General features: G+C 39.7%; 4 protein-coding genes across 6 annotated transcripts; 2 read left to right on the top strand and 2 right to left on the bottom strand.

Annotated features, from left to right (window-relative positions):
* Positions 1-555: 555 nt before the first annotated feature.
* On the bottom strand, positions 556-7630 carry hgsnat (heparan-alpha-glucosaminide N-acetyltransferase). Of its 3 annotated transcripts, none has more exons than XM_086119798.1 (19): positions 7416-7630; positions 6908-6941; positions 6495-6613; positions 6286-6422; positions 5866-5981; positions 5715-5784; positions 5546-5615; positions 5313-5416; positions 5007-5083; positions 4897-4927; positions 4646-4806; positions 4469-4584; positions 4229-4350; positions 3707-3833; positions 3514-3600; positions 2691-2768; positions 2382-2452; positions 2193-2305; positions 556-1926 (listed from the first exon to the last, which is right to left on the bottom strand). In XM_086119798.1, the coding sequence occupies exons 3-19, from the start codon at positions 6573-6575 to the stop codon at positions 1745-1747; spliced, it is 1743 nt and encodes a 580-aa protein (XP_085975924.1). In that variant the 5' UTR covers positions 6576-6613; positions 6908-6941; positions 7416-7630; the 3' UTR covers positions 556-1744. The 3 variants fall into 3 exon arrangements, with proteins under 3 accessions (XP_085975924.1, XP_085975923.1, XP_085975922.1); XM_086119797.1 differs by having other exon boundaries at positions 7528-7612; XM_086119796.1 differs by lacking the exon at positions 6908-6941.
* Positions 7631-7725: 95 nt separating this feature from the next.
* dctn6 (dynactin subunit 6) lies at positions 7726-10341 on the top strand. The gene is made up of 7 exons (XM_086119801.1): positions 7726-8040; positions 8238-8302; positions 8403-8508; positions 8961-9046; positions 9148-9195; positions 9286-9428; positions 9556-10341. Exons 1-7 carry the CDS (start codon positions 7853-7855, stop codon positions 9646-9648), a joined length of 729 nt encoding a protein of 242 aa, XP_085975927.1. The 5' UTR covers positions 7726-7852; the 3' UTR covers positions 9649-10341.
* A 616-nt stretch (positions 10342-10957) lies between these two features.
* On the bottom strand, positions 10958-21464 carry gtf2e2 (general transcription factor IIE, polypeptide 2, beta). Its single transcript, XM_086119799.1, has 8 exons — positions 21266-21464; positions 19968-20148; positions 14902-14984; positions 13299-13406; positions 13008-13190; positions 12814-12907; positions 12346-12461; positions 10958-11541 (listed from the first exon to the last, which is right to left on the bottom strand). Exons 2-8 carry the CDS (start codon positions 20125-20127, stop codon positions 11422-11424), a joined length of 864 nt encoding a protein of 287 aa, XP_085975925.1. The 5' UTR covers positions 20128-20148; positions 21266-21464; the 3' UTR covers positions 10958-11421.
* smim18 (small integral membrane protein 18) lies at positions 16200-19088 on the top strand. Its single transcript, XM_086118967.1, has 2 exons — positions 16200-16462; positions 18627-19088. The coding sequence occupies exon 2, from the start codon at positions 18632-18634 to the stop codon at positions 18968-18970; it is 339 nt and encodes a 112-aa protein (XP_085975093.1). The 5' UTR covers positions 16200-16462; positions 18627-18631; the 3' UTR covers positions 18971-19088.
* Positions 21465-22296: the final 832 nt, after the last annotated feature.

Raw genomic sequence — 22296 nt, 5'->3', positions numbered from 1 at the left:
AGCGCTCAGTGCTATCGCGAGATCAACAAGCACTCACACATCTGTTTTTTTCCTCTCAAGGACGTTACAGTCTACATTCCCACGGTGTGTTGAGCAATGAAACAAGTATGGAGACGTGTTGTAACACAGGACAACGGTTAAATATCACACAAGCTCACTGGTCACACCAGTAGAAACATCAATATAAGCAAATCCAATGTTAAACCAAGAAAAAGGAAACATTTTTGCTTTAAAGTATTGAAATCTTCGTGCAAAGAAAATAAAACTACTGTATAGTTTGCAACAGAACAGCTGTGGATGTGGTGGTGGGGGGGAGGGGGTTGAAACAGTCAAAACAATGCCACCATTTGTTTCCATTCAGAAAAGGTTTATAATTTGTTTTAAAAGAGAAACTAACAATTGCAATAACAGTAACATGTCCCTCCAAATGCAGATGTTTGGCATTTACTCAAACAAGTGGTTCTGCTCTAGCTAGTGCATATTTTGGTAAATTTTAGGGTTATTTTGTTAGCAAATTAAAAATAAATACAGTTATTAATCAATGATTAGATCTGAAACCCTTATTTACATTTATTTTTTTATAAAGACAACATTGCTGACATGTTCCACAAAAACTGACCTGCGTTCATTATGCAAAAGTGTACTCAGTCAGCAGGTACATGAGAAATCAAATGCATTTAAACGAGATGCAGTTTAACGTAGACATGCCAAATACATCGTAAACATCACAGATATGAACAGTTATTACCGGTATATACATTTTTCAGAGGTAAATTGTAAACACGCAACTCACATTTAAAGTCAACCTCAACAAAATTCTGCTTTGTGTGTGTGTGTTTTATATTAATATCCTTTCAATAGATGAACAGTAAAAGTATAGGTTACAAAACAAAATAATATCATTGACAGCAATGGGCTTTGTGTATGACCAAGCAATATTTAGGAAGTCTGAACAAGACACTGGCAAATACATCAAGCAAAAGATCAGTCAAGACAAAATGAAGTGGATCAATTTCAGAGATGGGCTACCCAAAAACAAACTAACTGATAGTGTTTCAGCACAGAAGTCAATTTATTTTGTGGTAACTATTTTTGGATACCTGAGGGGAAAAAACAAGTCATGCCTACTGCTTTAAAACCCAACAGACAAAACAATGAGCTAAAATACCAAAATTACTTCAATGTTTTACAGAGAATTTATGGCATTGCAGAGGTCTGAAATAGCACTTGGTTCATGACTATACGTTCAAACAATTTCAGTTTTACATGAAATAGAAATATCAAACGTGAAGGTGAATGTTTGCTGCTGGGTGACGACTGGAGGGATATCAAGGTCCAAGTGGCCTACAAAGGGGCTAGACAGCTACACGTGACTACTTTCATACTCGCAGGCTGTGCAAAATCAGGAATTAAAAATCAGTTATTAGTGTTGAGGAAAACAAAGATTAACTCTGACCATCATCATATTCCCAATATAACAATCTATTTTGGTCCCAGTACTTCCTGAGTCACAAGATATCTAGCACAAGTCAGCTGCTAGAAAGCCATGTCGAAAATCATTCCGTGTCCTTTATACAGTATGCATGTGAGAAAAACATTAAGAAACAAGGTCATGCAAACAGTCATACAAACAGTCATAGAGATTTTCAAATACAGCCCGGATGCGGTTGTGTCCCCTACTTTCCAATTCCGAGCATTTTAGAAGATTAATCCAGCAAGGCTGAGTCCAAAATCACAGCACCTCTTAGATTTTCCAGAATATCTTTTTCCTATACAGCACGTAGGAGATGAGAACCCAACAAGAAACAGCCACCAGGTTCTGGGTGAGGTGCTCAGCATGGGATTGAGTGTTGGCCATGCGCCAGCGGAAGGGGAAGTAGTCCTCAAACACCTCATGGCCCACATACACCAGGATGGAGTTCATGCCTGGTTAAAAAAACAAAACAAAACAAAACAAAACAAAACATAGGTGGAAGATAGTTGTGATACTGTTTAGCTTTGGGATTTTTTTTTTGTTCTTATATCCTGAAACACACACCATCTTTGTCACGACAGAATGTGTGCCACAGCACTTGTATTTAATTCCATAAGACCATGCAGGTGTACCCAATTTTCGGCTTGAAAGGTCTATTAAGTGTTTTCTGCATTGCTAAACTGGAATCTAGCGTCGCGACAATGAGTGCAGTGCTCACCTGGGTAAAAGAACGGTGCTCCAGACCACCATTTTTTCACATCTATAGTGTAGTAGACCACAACAAGCAGTACATAGGCAAAGCAGGCCAGTGTTGTCACATAGGACAGAGACCTAGAAATAAAGGGGATGCTGTATTCAAGTATTTGAGTAAAAAAAAACTTGAAAGACCAGAGAACATCATAATTACCATAGATTCTTATTGACAGGTATGAATCCGTGGTCTGTGGAACACTTCGTGAGAACAGCTGATATGATGCCCTGTATGTGACACAAAATACTGATATATTATACCAGATTGTCATGACCGTGCGGGTGTGGTTCACAAAGTATTCCATGAGCAGAGTTTTAATGGTTACTTTAAAAATATATTCTAATAAAGTAACATGTTCAAAAAATGTCATCACTAATGTAATCCAAGTACTGTACAGTGTTCCATCATATCAAAGGACTGCAATTTCTCGAAAATAACACACGCCTGAGCATTATAAAAGCTCACCAAAAAGAGACCCCAAATGAGGAACCTTGATATAATACTTGAATGAAGATCTCTGTAGTGTAAAATGATCTTTCCTGCCTGAGAAAGTTGAAGAGACAATGGTTAAAACATTTTGCAGTAGAGTTCTTCTTTGCTCTCATTAGCTATACACATCTAAAGAAAATTGTTGGTACCTTTCTGTTTTGAAATATAAAGGTACATACAATGTTCACTGAACTAACATGGGTGGAGGTGGGAGGGGGATTCTAACAATTTACTGAAAATGAGCAATTGGAAATCAGACATTGCGTACACTACACTTCACTAATTATTGTGTTGCACAACTTTTTGAGGCAATCGATCATATTTCTCAAAACTCAATGGGATGTGTGCACCTGTTAGCATGAATTTTTTTCCCCATTCCTCTTAACTGCTTGGGCTGGATGCTCCTCAGAAAAGGTAAATGGTTTGTTCTTTAGCCATTTTTTTTGTGTTTTGGCTGCATCTGTGTTATGTGTCATCTTTTGGAAGAGCCATTACCTGCAGCTGAGTACATGACAGTCTTTACATTCAATTGTACCTTCCACAGATTGAAGACACCCTTTGCTGGGTGCAAAAAAAACCCAGCCCCAGAACATCACCAAGCTACCTCCATGTTTCATGGTAGGTTACGGTATTTCTTTGTTTCCATCTGTGGCTTCGTGACTTATATGTCAAATATGCATTGCTTTCTTGTCAGAGACCATTGTGGGTTGTTCGCTCTTAAACGGCAGTGTCACAATAATTTGGCCTACTTGTGTATAAGTGAAACAAAAATAGCTAAGAAAGAGCCAGAAATATGTACCTGTAACCCCAAAAAAGCCATGACGATGGAGTTGATGCTGCCAAGAACACCCTCAGGATCATATGGTATGTGAGTGGCATAAATGACCTTCAATGAAAAATAACTTTTGTCCACAAAGTTTGCAATAAGAATATTTTCTAGTGTCTGGTATGTGTCCATTTTAGTTAGCCAGTTGTATTTGTCTGTCACTCACCCTTGCAGAGGGCGTCTGGTAGATGTGGTTTTCTCCGAGCAGCCAGCGGTCAACAAGACCAGCTGCTCCACCAGTACAATTTACATACATGCCCATGTCGCCAATCCCACCTGGACCAAGATAGCCACTGTTTCAAAAGAAAGGAATGTGACCTATCACCATGGCAAAGTTTGGCTTTGAAAACAAATAGCCACTATTTACAGAAGCCGAAAAATGCGTCGGATTTTGAGTAAATCTTGTGCACAGCCCACTTTGGATCAGCCATTGATTTTTCAGTGGAATTAGGTCTGGACTTTTGCTAAAAAAGGTATCTGGCGAAGTCACTCTTTTGTTATTTTTGGTTTAGGCTCCAGTTGTACAAGTTTTGGGTCACAACCTTTTGGATTGTGGCAATAACAAACCAACCAGGCAAAAAGATAACCGCTTTAGTGGTGGTAATCCATCCGTTCCGGAAATTACATGACAACATATCGTAAGTACCCAAACTGTACACACAAACACACTCCACCATCTTTAACTCACGTTGGGCAGCCTGGTACAGGAAGCAGAAAAGTGAGGCAGAGCCAAAGGATTTCTAAGAGGAGCACAAAGATCCAGGCTGGCCAGTAGAGCAATACTTCAATGCAAGAGTACCACCATGCATCCTGAGGAAAAGACATATATTTCCTCATAGATATATGAACAAAACATTACCACAGTCAGGATGCAATTAGATGTAATTTACACCTTTGTAGCTCTGAAGTGTATATAAACGTGTCTAACCGTTGGTAGGATGTCAAGATGAGCCCTTGCCACCAACAAATCCAGGCAGGCTACAACTAAGTATGACCAGGCAAGACGCTGCAGCACACCTGGGATCCGCAAGTTGTCCCATGACACTGCGGTGTGGAGTAGAACTGTTTACAGAGCTGAACACAGCAGAGTAGCAAAAACACTCACAAAATCCCTGGCAGTAGTTGGGATTGATGATGAGGACGCCAATAATGAAGAGCTGCAGGCTTCTCCACACTACTTTCTTCAGCAGTGAAGTACGGCTGGAGCCTGAGCGGAGCATGGAATTGATTGAAAGTGCGATAGATGTTCCCATTATGAAAACAAACCTGAAAAGAGAAGTGAGCGCTAGAAACCATGACAAACATAAATGGGAAGTGCATGAAAATGGAAATGACGGTTGGAACTTGGACTTTTACCAAGGGAAGACCAGATCTGCAACAGTTAGGCCTGCAATGAAACAAAGAGCAAATAGTCCCTCAGGATCTGTTTTTGGGGGGTATTTCAAGACAATGCAACAATTCCTCACCGTTCCAGCTCTCGTGTCTGAAGAACCAATATCGCCCTCCTCCATAGTTCACAAACACCATAATAATCAAGGAGATCCTGTCAAGTCATTAACATGATAGCATAAATCAAATTAGTGACAATCAACACTTCTCCAACTCTGGTTTTAAATAAATTATACAGAAGTTACATTCCTTTGCCAAGCACACCACACCACCATTCTGTTACTTGTCAAGAGGTGATACAACTGCCAAACCAAACAGGTCCACCAACAAAGTTTAAGTAGGCGAGTGGGGCACATGGCACAAAATAAGACAGCCAGTTTTACCCTCTGAATGTGTCGAGAGATCGCAGCCTCTTGCTGGGATTGGGTGGGGGTGGAAGGATGTTGTCAGTCACTGGCATCACCATCCTGCCAGGGGAGCCCAGCTCCTGGAGAGAGACATTCAGCTAATAGCACCACTGAATACATGCTACCTCATTCAAGGACCAAAGTCGAAGACACACATCATGCTTCTGAAAATGAAGGTAAAAGCCACAAGTTCTTGGTTAAATACTCACAGAGTTGATCAGCCTCTCGGTCTCCATGGTACCCCCAATTCTGAAGAGGACGCTCCTTACTAAATCAAGTCTTTTGAAGAGATAAATATTTGGTTATGAATTTCATTTTACATTTAAATGTATTTAAATTCGGCCATTATTTATTTTTACACATGATCTCATGACTTACGCTAATATTGCTCTTCCCAAAGCAGTCAATATTCCCAGCCCAGCAAAGACAAGGAATGCCACCAAAAGGGCTGCACAGATTTTAGGACAAGAGTTACACTGCATCAACAATTAAAATCACGCTTATAGTATAATTTGTGTGATGGACTTACGTATGTAACTATTTACTGGGTCTGCATCAGTCACAATTGAGCAGTTGACCGCCGAGTTATTTATATTTGTCAGCCATAGAGAATAGTTGCCCTGCTCCCCAAAGTGGAACGGGACGCTGCAGATGAAAAAGAACTTCATTGTCACATCATGCAAAAACAACTCAAACAATTGGCGGTTAGAATTCTGAAGAGAACCACTTTAGCAGTGAGGAGCCAAAAAAGCTTTAGCCAGCAAGAAAGTACAAAGATTGCAATATGGAGCAAAGAAGAAAGAACGTTAAGTACAAAGGTCTACTCTGAAACAATGGAAATACAAGCAAAGAGATTGGACTTGGTTGTTGTTGTTTCTTACATTATTCTTTTTTTCCATTTCATTTACTGTTCTACTAAAAGCAATTATTGTGTTTTTTTCCAACTTACGAGCAGAGGTTGAGGCTGACAGGGGTGGTGTTGACTTGGAGTGTAATTTCATGTTGTGTGCTAACAATGAACTCTTCCGAGCTCGGCTGACCTGGGCTTGTCACAGCAGGGACCACTCCAAGCTGTTGATAAAGACACTAACGGATCCAAAACAGAAGAAAAATTACATACAGATTCGGACAATTAGGTGCACGTGGACATACATTTACCTGATAGCATCGCTGTGACACCCAGGACACTGCCACCTCGGTATCCAGTTCATTGATGACTGTCAAAAAAGCTTCATCCATCTTTAGGTTTAAGTGTTGCTTGGACTGAGATAATCCAACTGTAGAGAGAAACAGAAGCACATCATGAGTAATGACATCCACTTTGCGTGTATGCGTTTGTGTGCACTGAGTATGCAATGATGGTGAAGTTCCTCCTTGTCTTCTGCAACCGGCCACACCCTCATATTCTTTACAACAACAAGAATATTATATCAATAAAATCTAATTCGAACCAGTACATTTACCAATATAATGATGTGCAGATGGAATTACGTGCCACACAAATCAGAGAAAGGCTATTTTGATATCCTAAAACTGATTAGAAAGTCAGATAGAAATGCACTTTAACTCACCTCGCAAAATTGACTTCCAATCAGCATGATTTGACTAATATACCAAAGGAAACGGATGTGGAATTTGATGGTGAGGGGGAAATGAGTACACAGAGAGATGACACGGTTAATGTTAATGCCTTCAAGACAGAAGCATGTGAGCTAGTGGGCTGGCTTTGTGACGGTTGCAGTCACATGCCCATTTAATCCGACAAATACCCCCGAGAGGGAATTTTAAAAGCCTTAAGGTCGTTTTTTAAAGATGACTTGAATGCGTGAATGCATAGACGCTGCTGAATTCTATTGCCAGTTTAAACATGTCTCTAATTTGTTATCTTGCGCACACGGGATTGAATCAAATGCCTTATAGTTAGTAGATATGTAGGATTCAGTGAAATAAAACGATCTCTCGAGATAAGGAATTGGATATTTCAGTCACGTGGAAATTTGTGTGATTGAATTAGCTATTAGCTTGCTAACCTTGCCATCCAAGTGACAATGCGACTTTAATTCTACCGAATATACTTACAGGAAGACAGTTCAGCTTTCAGTGGTGCTACACAAATGGCTATTAGTGAGGCAATAACTGGATAGCAAAGCATGCTATATTTCTTCGGTTTTGCCATTTCGCTCTCTTGTACCTTTTTAACCGCGGTGACTGAAGTTGCTTCCCTAATATTTTTGTTTATGTTCCTTTTTCCCATGGCAGACAAATACCACTTCCGACTTGATCCTGTTTTTTTGGTATTAGTGGAAGTGAGAAGGGTCAAAGTACATTGGCAATGCCAACAAACGAGCATTAATTATTTTTGTGATTTGCCTTTCGATCGATATACGTTTGTGTTGGTGAATTGGTCGCAAAGACAACACTATAACGCTGTTGGGTGGATAATACAGACATCATTTTACTGATATAATCAAACAAGCAACGAAGTATTGCAGCTTCTGTGCGTCTAAAAATAACTGATGAGCAATGACTGCACAAGAGTGGTTCGGAAATCTGTTTCATGCCTAGGAGGGGAAGAATTTGCGCATGCCCCTAACTTCAACGGTAAGTCTGTCAAGTCGATTATCGAGTGCAGTCGAGTGTCAAGGTACAGATCCTTTCTGATTTCATCTATCACAATGGCAGATAAACAAAACTCTCAGAAAAGGTAAGGGCGAGGAAAACCTACCAATTAACGTCGCCGGGCTACGTTATTTAGCGCTTGAGGCTAACCAAAAGACGAATAAACCGACGTGTAGCTAACGTGTAGCTAAGTTGGGCGTCTACGTTGTGTATGGCTTGTTAGCGGTGCTCGGTTGTTCGCCAATTTTTGCAAACGTGTATGTAATATGTTCGTTTTTGCAGCGTCAAGATTGCAGCGGGGGCTGTGGTGTGTGTTGAAAGTGAGATCAAAGGGGATGTTACTATAGGTAAGATGCTTCGCTTTCAAGCAGCTTCACGGTTGATAATGTAGCAACTACTATCGGTACATTGCATCCAATTACGCTGTATTCTCTTGCTTTAACTCAGGCCCAAGGACAGTGGTTCACCCAAAAGCACGAATTATTGCAGAAGCAGGACCCATTGTGATCGGAGAAGGCAATTTGATCGAGGAACAAGCTGTCATCATTAACAGGTGACACTGGATGTCAGTCACGACTGATGTAAACCAAAAAAATTAATATAAATATTCGTCTGTTCGCAATCACTCCCTGTTCACTCATTCGTGCCTCGACCAAATTGTAGCTCTCGCCAACCGTAGTTTGATATTTCCAATTCATTTCCAGATAGCAGTATTTCACTTTAGGGGATATATCTACAGCTGAATTAAATGCACTATTTACTGGCACCAATTTTGAATCAGGATGAGAAGATCGAATTTATCAAGGGAAAGACGGAGATTAGTTGGGGAGGTTGTTGTCAAAACTGTTTTTCATCTGACTGAGGAGTGAACGATCAACATAAAATCCTCTTTACTGTATAGGGATTAAGGAAGTGTGGAGGGAATAAATCCGAAAACGACCTAGTCTTTCAAAAATATATATATCACAGAATACCTATTTTACATCCTTGTTTCTGTTTTAATAGTTATCCAGAAAACATCACCCCAGATGTTGAAGTGGAACCAAAGACGATGACCATTGGTATCAATAATGTATTTGAAGTTGGCTGTTGTATCCTTTTCTTTGTCATTACCTTTCTGAATCATAATTGACCTTTTGTAAGGCTTTTCGCCTGTCCAAACATTACACATTTGCCCTGACTGATTCTGCAGTGTCACAAGCCCTCAAAATTGGCGACAACAATGTTATCGAATCAAAAGGTGAGTTTTCCTTCCACAGATTGGAAATAGAAGCATTCTCTTGATTATACCCTGTTGTAATTACTCTGTGTCTTCTACTGTACTGTCCAGCTGATGTAGGTAGGAATGTCATCCTAACCAGTGGCTGCATCATTGGCGCCTTCTGCCAGGTGAACACCTGTGAGGTCATACCAGAGAACACAGTCATTTATGGCTCTGGATGTATGAGGCGGGTGCAGACTGAGAGACCACAGGTATATGGATGCAAATATTGTTCAATGGGTTGGCAGGATTGCTTTCACAATGGTTAAAAATGTTGATATGTTAAAAATCAGAAAAATCATCACCCTGCATAAATGTTTCTTCTCTTTTGTCTTACAGCCTCAAACACTTCAGCTCGATTTCTTAATGAAGATTTTGCCCAACTACCATCACTTGAAGAAAACCATTAAAGCCAGCCACACTGCTAGTTAAACATGCAACATTGGAATTGTGAATAGCAAAATCTGAAGTAGGTCAAGGTGAAATGACATATGTACATATTACTCAACATTCTCATCAGTACTTTTCCTTGCTGGTATATTCTATGAAGCCAAACACCTTTATACCGCTCCCTCTGTGCTAAACTATATAATCTGATAAATTAAACATGCTCAGTTTTGTACTCATGGTGATTAATTGTTCAACTTCTTCAACAGGAATGCACTGTTTTCATTTCAAATCTTAACTTTGGGATTGATTAGAGCAATTTTTAAGTGTGTCACTGACAGTGAAGCTTTCTGGAGAGAACATAAAATGGCTGCTGTTCGCCCAATTTAAACACAAAAAATTTGGGTTGGGCAGTATTTCAATATTTAATGCAATAGAGACCTGATCATTATCAATTGCACTCATTATAATATTGATTGAAAAAGAAAAAGGGGGGGCGGGGCAGAAAGCCAACCCAGTCATTCTGCTGGCGGCAGATTGTACAATATGGTGTTCGATTTGTGCCACAATTACAAGCGCAATCAGATATTTTGAAGAGTATTGTTGCTCATGTTTTAAAAAAGTTTAAAAAATACTTAATGTGTATACACTGATAAACATTTATTGTTATACAATTTGCAACCATATCACTCAGCCCTATGAAAAGAATAAAATTACATTGTCATTGTTGTGACCTGATATTTGGTGTATATTTGTAGATGGGTGTACTCATCAGACCCATCTCTCACTGTCGGAACCAAATAGCAATCAATTTTGCCCAAAATATGTGTGGATGGCAGTTTCTACTGAAGCTTAGTGTTACACCTTACACTTGAACACTGCTGCCTTGTAATGCAGCACATCTAGTATCTTAGTGCATATTTAATTCAACAAAACCCACAATGCATCACAACAGACAATTTAGAAGACCTTAGAAAGAAATGTGGCGGCCCGGTAGTCCAGTGGTTAGCACGTCGGCTTCACAGTGCAGAGGTACCGGGTTCGATTCCAGCTCCGGCCTCCCTGTGTGGAGTTTGCATGTTCTCCCCGGGCCTGCGTGGGTTTTCCCCGGGTGTTCCGGTTTCCTCCCACATTTCCAAAAAAACATGCGTGGCAGGCTGTTTGAACACTCTAAATTGTCCCTAGGTGTGAGTGTGAGCGCGGATGGTTGTTCGTCTCTGTGTGCCCTGCGATTGGCTGGCAACCAATTCAGGGTGTCCCCCGCCTACTGCCCGGAGACAGCTGGGATAGGCTCCAGCACCCCCCGCGGCCCTCGTGAGGATCAAGCGGTACGGAAGATGAATGAATGAATGAATAGAAAGAAATGTCGTATTTTATTAAAAGCAGAATGGAATGGCCCCGCAAAGTAAACCAACTGAAATATTAGCTCATATTGACATCAAATATGATCCATGCTGGAATGACATCTGTGACGCACAACAGAATTTTTTCTTCTGTGCGTTTTTTTTTTTTTGGGAAAGTGAACTATCAGTATAGAACTGTATTTAAGAAGCATTGCTGAAAATATCTTCTATACACAGATTTTTGTGTTAAAGTATAATGAAGAAAAGCTATTTACACACATTTCAGCCTGGTTTTGTTTGTAAAGTGGTGTTAGCCCCTTCAACGATGGCTTTGTCCGGAAAGATTGATATCCTGTTTTCAAGCGTCCTTCTTGCTCAATAGCTAAAATGGATACCACAAAGCAGTCACTATTCACACGGGCTGCAAAATAAGCTAATACAGTATTTGAGCCGTCCGCTTTCCAAGTGTTTGATTTCACTTTTTGACCGGCACACCATCTGCGTAGTCCTCCAATACTCCTGCCAAATGGTTGTTGTGGGTCTTGAAGTGTCTCTTTCGCTGACCAGATTGCTTCTTCCTCTTTTGAACTGGTAACTGCAGGGAGCATAGAACAGTCAGTGCAGGCTTGGCAGTGATGTTTACAACAAATGTTTGCTGTTCATTCATTTCCAGTGAAATATGAGAGGCAATCGAAGCTTCAGCGGAAAAGGGGCTTGGCCAAACCTCTCGAGGCAGATGGACTCAGAAATCCATCTTTCCGAGCTTCAGGCCGATTAGATTGTGTACCCTCAAAAAGTAATGGGGCCAATCAGCATCTTTTCATGTTGGCTTCAAATTATTCATTTATAATTGCAGGTGTGCGTTTGCAAGTTCCAGTGATGGACAAACGAGATTCTAAGTAATGGTGTTATTTTTGTGCAATGAATCATGATAACACCATGACTGGCAAATTAGGTGCTACAGTACTTCAATTATTAGATCATTGAATCTGTTTATCCAACCATCTATATTCCTGAATGGAGTTGCATTTCTTTTAAGAACTAAAGAAGTGATGATTGGCTCAGGCAGTGTTAAATGTGTTGTACTGGGCAGATGTTGACAAACGAGAGCAACGGTGACTAGGGGAGTTGCTTGCAAATCCACAGCTTAAAGTAGTTTAACGAATAGCAAATTCCAATGTCTACCAATTTTGTTGAAAGTCCAATCAATATTCAATAAAGTAACCATCTATACAGTTTTACTCTGTCAAATATTTAAGATTTCTGGCATTTTTCCCATTTTTTTCCCCCCTAAAAAAGTAATGCAATAGTTACTCTCTCCAGTAACTTGTTATATTGAAGTTAAGGAGTAATGTAGGATTTGGAGATCAAATTGATTCAAAACCAGGAAGATACTGACCACTTTCTTTGGCCCCGATTCCTGCATGGAGGTGATGCCTTGCTTTTTCAAGTACTCTTCAATCTTTTCTTCATCCATGGAATCAACTGGAACACTCCTCCACAGTTTCTGAAATTCTACCATGAGAGATTTGAAAGAGAAAAGATGATTTTGACCGAATTAATAAAATATGTTACACTAACAGAACTCAGGGATTGTTAAAACAGTTTTCCATATTGTGGTAGAATGTTACCTCATATATTACAATTACAAAACCATAGTATTTATTTTAAAATATAAATATATTTTGATATGGTATAAATACTTATTTTATTTATTTTCACAAACCTTGTCAAATGATAAGGATTGTGAAAAAAACCACATCATTTTCTATACCGCTTGTCCACTTAACTTCAATTGTTACTACCTATAACAACATAAAAATGTGACTGCGCAGACGCACACAAAGAGCCATGTAAAAACACTGACCTTCATCCACCAGAAATTGGCAGTGTTTATCGTTGTAGAACAGAATCTTCCTCTTATCTGGTCTTGTCACAAATGTGATCTGATCCCCTAATGCCTGAAAACATTTGAGGATTAATTTCTGTGAAACCTGGTAAAAATGTAATTTGCTGTTCAAGGAAATGACCATCATGAGGGGGATGTTTGATTGGACTTACCTTGATGGCCTTCGCCGAGTTGGGGAGCCCCTCCTCCACTTCGTCCAGCAGCACTCCTCCCAGGCCTAGCTGGTCATGTTTGTCCAGCAACCTCAATAAAGCTTTTTTGTCCTTCAGGTTGTACTTGGGCTTGAAACCATACGTGCCATCCCGCACCTCAATTTTTGGATTACTGACTAAAGCCTGCAGCGAGGAGAGAATAGCATTAGTTAGTATTTTTACTTGCAGAACTCAGCAAAGACAAGTGATGAACGACAATACAGTACTTTGGGCAATGTTGTGTATACAGACCTCAGTCATGAGCCACTGCTTTTGTTTCATGCTGATGTCGAGTAGTTTGGTCTCGTCCAGAATTTCCTCTAATGTTAGGAAGTGTGTGTCGCCATTCTGATGTCTGGTCTGTGAAACCAGAACATGTCCGCACAAAGTTGAACGATAAATTCAGTTTTGTACCAAAATGGACAAATTCATCTCCTATCACAGATTCTAAAACTACAGAAGAAGCATTTATAAGACTAGCAAGAGGATGAACCAAAGGCCCACGTCAATTTGTACCCAAGGTTTAAAAGCCCAGTGCTGACAGATGTGATAATGAGAAGGATTTTTGGAGCCGATCAGCGAGTTTACAAAAACAATAACTCATCACCGATCCGTTCACGAGATGGAGCAATATGTGGATCCAAAAACCTGATTTATTTACTATATACTTAAAAAAAAACAATGTAATTGAAAGGGGGCACTTTATTTGGAAGGGGACTCTGTACGGTATTAGGCGTTACACAATCAGGAGTCTGACCAATGATATGCAATATATTATTTTTTTAAAAATGTACATTTAAAAATGTTATCAAAAAGAATAAAATAAATGAATAATCAAACCAAGGAATGTCATTTGAATAGTAAAAAAAAGCAAAACTTGATTTTTAGTTACATTGTATCTGCTTTCAAAACGTAATAAAATATCACTGAATACTTTTACTGGAACATTTTGAAAATTTTTATGAAGAACCTATCGATATGTGTTGGAACTCCTGATTTTGTACAGCAGTCATACTGCATTGATTGACAAGGGGCTTTGGCATATATGTATTTCTTGAAGGCAAGACAAGATAACAAAAGGAGCGCTGAGTGTGCTGTGACAGTGACAAGATCGCCATTACGCCTGCTGAGACAGTGACAAGATCACCATTACGCCTGCTGAAGTAGTAATGGAGTGTGTGTGTGCAGTTGTCATGTTTGCACTGTGGTTGAGAGGAAAGAAATTTCATCTGTGCTGTATGTTGTACATAGAGCATATATGACAATAAAGCTGACTGACTTTATTTCGTATTTCATTGATCGATCGGCGAAATAAAAACATTACGGCCCATCAAAAAGAAAATGTGCATTACATGCAAAATAGAGGCTGATTCAATCCAGCCAATCAGATCTGTGTTAAATCTAATCAAATGCCCATATTGCAGGCAATCTGTCAATTTGAGTCAGATTATGGGATGCTTCTGTGGAACAACAGCATGATCAACAAGCTGTTTGTGTCCCCAGAGAAAAAATTGGTTTCTAATATGCAAAATCACAGTGGACTCGAACAGCAAATCAAGCTTTACTTGTTTGATGGTTATTGCACACACAAAAAACAGCCATTTTCACAAAGCTGGAATATGCCTCAGCAAACAACAAGAACCATTTCTTTAAATGATTGCCTCTCTGACAGCATCAATCAAAACTGCGCAATACTATGCATGCATTTGAATTATTGACAACTTTTACCACCGGATCTCATTAGATTATGCAAGGGCGTCTAATCCTAATATTGTGGCAGTGGGTACGATACATCTAATATTACTGTTACATCGAGTCGCTATCGTTCAGGGAGGTCAAACAGTTTCCATCTTACCTTCATGTAATTGACTATCTTTGCAAGACAACCAAACTTGTAGCCAGAGCTAGTTTTAATGTTGAAAGTGCCATTGCTAGACTCTGTAAAGAAAGTAGAGAAGAAAATTGGATTAGATTCAATAAAACGCCATCAATACTAACTACTAGAACAGGGGTGGGCAAACTATGGCCCGCGGGCCGAATCCGGCCCGTTGGTCTTTTTAATCCGGCCCGCCGAAGGTTGGTCCACAATTAAGGTTCGATGTGAATGATTGCATTCATTTCAATTGGACTTGTAATGACAGTCATTTCACCGCCAGGTGGCGCATTGACTTGAAGTTGCAGAACACGGGGGGGGCGGGGCAATCTTTTCGACCACCGAGTACCTCTGTATCGCTCTACTTCTACTGGTCTGATCACAACCCATCTGCAGCGATGCACAGGCTAAAATAGGTCATCAACAACACTTTTGTCATTTAAAAAAAAAGTATATTAATACCGTACTTTCATGCTTTTGTTCTGTTGATGTTTGATATGGACTGTCAACAAATGCAGTTTTTTTTTAATGTACCATAGCTCGTGCTGACCTGGCCCTTCTGTCAAATTTTAAAGGTCAATACGGCCCCCGAGCCAAAAAGTTTGCCCACCCCTGTACTAGAATCTCAAGAAAAGTTGTAAGAGTAGTGTTATCAGTAAACGAGAAGTGACAACCAGCGGCCGTAGCAGGAAGTGAAAATGGTTGATTGAACAGTCCCAAATAGTACAACGCTCAGAAAATAGTAAGGAAATTAGTTAAAGTGTATGGAAGTATATCAAACTTGGAATCTTACTGTGGATAGATATTTGTGTGTTACTTCAATTGATTTTTAACGAAAGCTCAGTGATAGGCTAAAAAGAATGAAAAGGGGAAGGGGGCAGTTTGCATTCATGGTTCGGAAGAATTAATAAATTACTAACGTGCAAAATCAATCAACTTGACAACCTCTATGATTTGTACTTTGGAATAATCGCATTACAGGCAGTTGACGCAAAATTGAAGTGCCTATTTGATGGCAACCAGCAGACGCACTGATTCAGTCGAAACACATTTGCATTCTCAAGAACATATATCATCAATCATGCTACAATTCACTTTACACTCACTCATATAATAATGAATTCTGTGTTAAGCCTTCGCGACTCGTCCCATTATGTGCCGGGAGCCCAATGAAAAAACTCAGCCCATGGAGACTGCAGAGACGTTCCAATCAGAGCAGAGCGATGCAGTGATTCATGATTGATGAACAAAGTGGGCGGGAGCAACTACGACTGTTGATTTGCTCATGGGCAGGCTACTGGAATTGTGACAGGCCGGGTGACAAATGGGTCGGCGACAAAGCCGGGGGGAAAGAGCCAATGACTGTGAGGAGACCATTCTCAGCCATGAGGCTCTGCAAGGAGCGGCGGCCGGTGCTGCATGAGAGCTCAGAGGCGGAGTGAACGCAAAGGGAGGGAGGAAGAGGAGGAGAGGATATAGGTGGGGCAGCGAAAGGAAGCGAGAGCATCTATTGACTTGCGCGATCACAACACCACATAAGCAGGTGGGTTTCTTCTATTTTTTTCCTGTTGTGTGGTGGGTATTTTTTTGGGGGGGGGGGGGGGTGGCAGGAATGTGTGGCATGCAGACTACGCGGCAAAGGAGGTTTCATATCCAGAGTAATATTTACGTCCGAGCAAAGATGGATGAAGAATGAAAGCCAGCCACGCTTCCTGTACATTGAGGCCAAATGGAACATGCCCACGATAAAATAAACATGAATGTGTCCGCTGGCTCTTCAACGAGGCTGCCAAGCATGAACGCGCACTCATGTGCACGTTGAGGTGGAAACTGAAGCCTTCACTGACAAATCAATGATGGAGAGACAGCTGTGAGGAGCCAGGCCAATGAGAGATGGTGCATGAGTGAGAGCCGACTGCCAAGTGTGTGTCCAGACAAGTGGGTCGAGAGCGCTTTTGGGAGGACTGGGGTGGGGCTCACTTCGGTTCAGCAGATGCATTAGTATGGTAATGTGGGATTTTATAGGTTTCCCTACTTGAGCTACTTACTATGATCAGAACCAATGTAAAAACAGCGCATACACAACAACAAACAAAAGTGCATTGGTCTGCCATGAATAAGCCATCTGCCCACTGGAAATGTAGTTACCTTGAGTACTGTATTCCCTTTCTCCCTCAAAAATGTATTATTATATGAGATTTATTTACTTACATTCAAAGAAAAAGTAAATTTTAAAAATTCAGTTTCAAAAATATTTTTTACACATATTTGCAAACATGTATGACAGCAAGCAGTTCTACTTTTATTGAACCATTTTAAAAACCTTGAAGGCCTGTCTCCCACGCACAGCCTCTTTAGTGTCTATGCATAATTACAGTAATGTTTTTAACGTCTTGATTGTATGATATCATTTTTCTGTCAAGCCTGTAAATGTTACTGCACATAGTGAAACTTGATTTGAGGAAAATAGTGACAGTCAGAAAAATCACAGATCAATCTGTTGTTCTTGCCTGTCACTTCAGGAAATAATGTAAACTTGTTTTTACAAGTAGGTTTGATTCTGATTCATTGTTTTGCCTGACATAAAAACATTAAGAATTGACATTGAGGGTACATCAAATGCTTGAGCTAGCAGGAGTATTTGTTTCGGTAAACAAAGTAACTTGAAAATTAGGAATAGAAAGTTGGCCAGCATGTTGACCAATGTTTTGTTTTTCTTTTTTTTCTGAGACCTAAGCATACAGCTTCTTGAACCTACGGTGGCTTCTACCACAGGTGATCATGTCATTGTTTCCGTTCACATGGAAAAATGGTATTTCCAGTCATAGACTCATCATAATGAAAAACATATGTTACAACAAGAGGCACCCGGGATTACTTTTTTTTTTAAATCTCGTTTCAGGAAACTGGGTCAGGTGCAGTACGTGACTTTCCATGTCTGAGTGTTATGTGTGTCAAGTGGGTAGGATGTCTGTATTTCGAGGTATATGTGTGTGCATACGCTGGCAGACTGAGGATTTTGAACAGTCGGCATTCGCTCAAAAGGAAACATTTTAAAACGATGGGCCTGTGAATAAAACGGGAAATTTGGCTTGATCTTTCAATGTATGGACGTTAACTTGTAACCATCCATCTTTTCCTACTTATCCGATCCAGGGCCACAAATGCCATGGTAGCTGGAGGTTGGATCTTTTTGTGCATATTGACCGATATTCATCGGTTTTCAAGTGAACAAAATATCTAAACTCGAGATGGGTGTGATGTATAGCTGTATCGAACTTTCATGCTAAGAATAAATTTAAGTGTAAAAGCAGATTAGTAAGTAAAAAAAACAACTTAATAATCACAAGAGTAAAAGTATATTTATATCTACTTGCTAGAGCATAAATACAGCATGTATTGACAAATTGTTTATATTCAATCAAATCTCAGTGCCTGTGACCGCCCAGAGCAGCACTTCAGTTTAAGTGTTGTAGTGAGGAGCTATGTACACACAAAAACATTCAGCAAAATCAGCACTTAAATAAAACTGCAGAAGTCCATGAAGGAGAGAAACATTGACATCGATCAATATCAATGCAAATTACAATAGCAATGTGTGTATCGATGTTGCGGTTTATGGATCGATGGGGCCCATCTACAAATCATGTCTTGTAGCCAGAGGCAAACTGGAAAATAACTTTCTTTCCACTTCTATTTTCATCTAGGAACCATGGCCAACATCACAACAACGAACACCACCAACAATCTGCGCTGGTACCCAGAATCCGTTCCTCTCTCCCAGGTGCCCCTGCACCAAGGCTGGAATGTGGCCTGCTTCGTTATCATACTGCTGTTCATCCTCACCGTGCTCTCTCTGGCGGCCTTGGCCCTGCTCTATGAACTCCTGGACTGCGGCTGCTTTGCCAAAGAAAAAACGCAGCAGCAGCAGCAGCAACAACAAGAACAGCAACAAGAACAACAGCAACTCCAGATGGTGGAGTCAGGCAACTGCAGCAATCTGGTGACCGACATTTCCAGTGAATCGGAACCGCACACGGAGGTGGTATAGAAGCTGCGTGGAGCGGGGAAAGCATTTAGGGCTTCAAAAACTGCCAAAAGGTTGAGAAGATGCTCAAGAACCAGTCAAAATGAATTCAATGGACAATAAAAAGATAAATGCAAATCTGCACTGACAAGTTGTCTAGATTCCTTTTACACACACCTTAGTACGAAAACAAAAGCAAAAACACACTGGAAATTCATGACATTCAGATTGCTGTGAACTGTCTCACACGTTTCAGTTCACTAGCTATGGATGAGTCCAATCATAATAAGCCGGCAAGTCTTACTCCCAACAGCTAATCAGTGGAATGTTGCTTACCTGTTAAGTTTTGGTTTAAAAAAAAAAAAAAAACTTGGCATGCTAGAAAAAAAAAACTGACTGCAATTTTGGAATCAGCATGTCAATTTATTTAACTCTTGTAAAGTGTCTGAGTACGATGAAAAGCGCATTCAAAATGAAATGTATTAATATTCATTCTTGTTTTAAACAGCATAAAGATCTAACTGAACATATTTGATTGTTATTGCTATTGTTCCAAAGTGTTATTTATGACTGGTTTTTGGGTTGATCTGTAACATGTCAGAAAATAGGCAAAAATTATGCTAATCGTATTCTACAGTGAAAGCAAGTATTTTATTTTGATTCAACAAAGTCTACATAGGACCATGGAAGTTGGAGAAAATATATTGTTGAGAAACTGAAATTCCAAGGATTTTGACAATTCCAAAATAAAAAAGCTATTGAAATGATTCATTATCCAAAATGATTAATCGATAAGTTATCGATTCATCGATCGATCGCCGCACCTCTACACCCGATTTCTGTATCCAAAATAATCGAATTCTTGGATTTGTTTAGACAAATTCTGTATGACAAACTAAATTATGTAAATGGTCATATTTTAAGGACAACTGTGGATCATGCAAGTAGGAACACTGAGGGTTATATATGTTTAAAGCACAATGCAAGCAAAGCACTTTCTGTTGGTCTCATGATCACTCACCAGCACTCGGTTTAGAACCCGAAGAGCCTTCCTTTTCGATTCGAGGCTTCTTTTTCTTGTGTGATCCAGAATCCGATGCAGCTGGTCTCTTCTCCACAACCGGCGTGGACAGAGCTCTCTTCTTGAAGAGCTCCCTCTCCCTCAGAAGAGCAGGATCCATTCTGAACAATTGTCAAAATATCTGAACAGAACAAAGTGAAATGCATTCATATTTATTCATACGTACACTTTGTTTCATTACCTCATGAGTAACTGAAGCTGCGCCATAAATATGTAAATTAATCAAGACATTTAAGACTATAGAGATTATTCCAGTGATCAAATTTGAATGTTAACAAGTCCAGAGAGGTCCTGACAGCAACCGCCGCCCATTCTGAAACTCTTTGTGGCCATCGAAGGTTTCCAACTGCTGAGTTGACCGCAACGAAGCGAGATGCTAATGCTAATACTTGCCCTCCACCTGTGGTGAGGCTCGGTCCCATAAAAGGCAAAGCCAATGCATGTGCACAGAAAAATAAGCCACAGTTTGCTCAATTCACAAGCACCTTTCATGAGGCAGATTTTTTTTTTTGTCAATGCCAAAACTTGCCACTCTGTTCCCAGAGTGCATTACGTGGCGCAATCCTTTTAATTAATGAAGTTGAGAATGTTAATCCTTGTTATATATGTGTGTTCAGTCCCCAAAAGTAGCTCTCACCTTCAAAAAGGTCAGTGACCCTATTCTGTGCAGCATATTAATACAATCTATACTACTTAAAAGAGCAGAGAAAAAGATGAGCACCAATACATTTAACAAAATAAAATGTTATTGGTTCATCATGTAATGTTCGAGAGAGGTGATATGTCGCCTTGTTGATACTTGAATTAATCTGGAGCAAAACTGCATGCAAACAAGCGACGTATCATTATACAAACATAAATAAAAGGAAGACTACGAAATAATATCAGCCTTGTAATGAAATTAATCCAAGGTAAAAATAAAGAAATACATAAAAATACATTCAGAAAAAATGTATGTAGAATGAATGTAGTTCACGGCAATGTTTGAGCTAAATTAGGAATACCTTTACGGTTGCAAATTGAGGTTTATTAAAATTAGCTCGTTTAAATCTAGCTACAGATGCTTGGTAAATTTTAAGAATATCGCGCCATCTAAATTCTCCAGACAACCGTCTAACCGTGCCCGTTTTATAAACGACAAACAAACAATCAACACGCGTCAAATAAGCAAACAATAATGGCTTGTCAGTTACTTAGGTATGGTTCTCAACCTAATGTTAGCAAACTAGTGCGCTTACCAGGCGGACACTTCTGTTGCTCTCCGGGGTTTAGTCCAGGAGGGAGACCGTAAAAGTCGTCCTTTTAAACTCAAACAGCGATTTGCTACTGCGCCTTTCGTTCCTGTTGAAATGTTTGTCAGACTTTATTGAATAACTTGATAAACGTAATTAATTGTTTGGGTTTGCGGTGCTTCCGTCTGACTTCCCTTACTTCTTCTTCTGGTGTGGCTCAAAACGTGACGGTTAACAACTTTTGATCACACTAGTACCTCCTACTGGCGATGCGTGTGTATCGCAGTACTGATGTCCGTCGTTTGTGCTACAGTATACAGTGATGTGAAATAGTATTTGACCCCTTCCTGATTTCTGTGTTCTTTGCATATTCATCACAAATAAAGGTTTCAGTTCATCAAACTAATTTTACAGAAACTAATTTATCATACAGAGACTACCCAAGGAAATACAAAACGCAATTCCTAAATGCCAATTTCATTTATTAAAGCACAAAAAATTGTTTCCATTGATTTTCATGAACCAATAATCACCATGCCACAGTACACATATGTTTTTTTGAGTACATCTAAAGTGAATAGTCTAAAATAAATATATTTTCGTGTATTGCTGAATCTATGAGTTTTTCAGTTTCATCCAGGTAGTTGGAATTGCAGGGAAGTGCATTGGAATGCAGAATCTCCATGTGCGTCAGGGATTAAAATAAAATAATAACATAATAATAATAATAATCATGATAATTATTGTTACAATTATTTTCAATTTCAGTTTCCTAGTCTTTGCGTTTTAATGATTTTATTCCCACTATGTCATTGTTCAAATTGCTTAATTTGCGGATTTCCTCCTGAAATACGGGGTGCGACATTATTGAGCAGCCACTCTCAACTCATATTGCACGATTCCTCACGGATGCAGAAATGGCACAATACACAATAGCCCCTTCTACGGGAGACATTTACCAAGTTCTCGTTTTCTCTCCACTTTTCCTATGTAATGTTTTTAGACACTTTTATATGCATTCTGTTTTTTCACAGCCA

Source organism: Hippocampus guttulatus, chromosome 9 (genome assembly GCF_054856545.1).
Source record: "Hippocampus guttulatus isolate MCC_2025c chromosome 9, RoL_Hgut_1.0, whole genome shotgun sequence".
NCBI classification, from domain to species: Eukaryota; Metazoa; Chordata; class Actinopteri; order Syngnathiformes; family Syngnathidae; genus Hippocampus; species Hippocampus guttulatus.
Note: the sequence above shows the minus strand (reverse complement) of the source record. Positions and strands in the feature narration are given on the sequence as shown.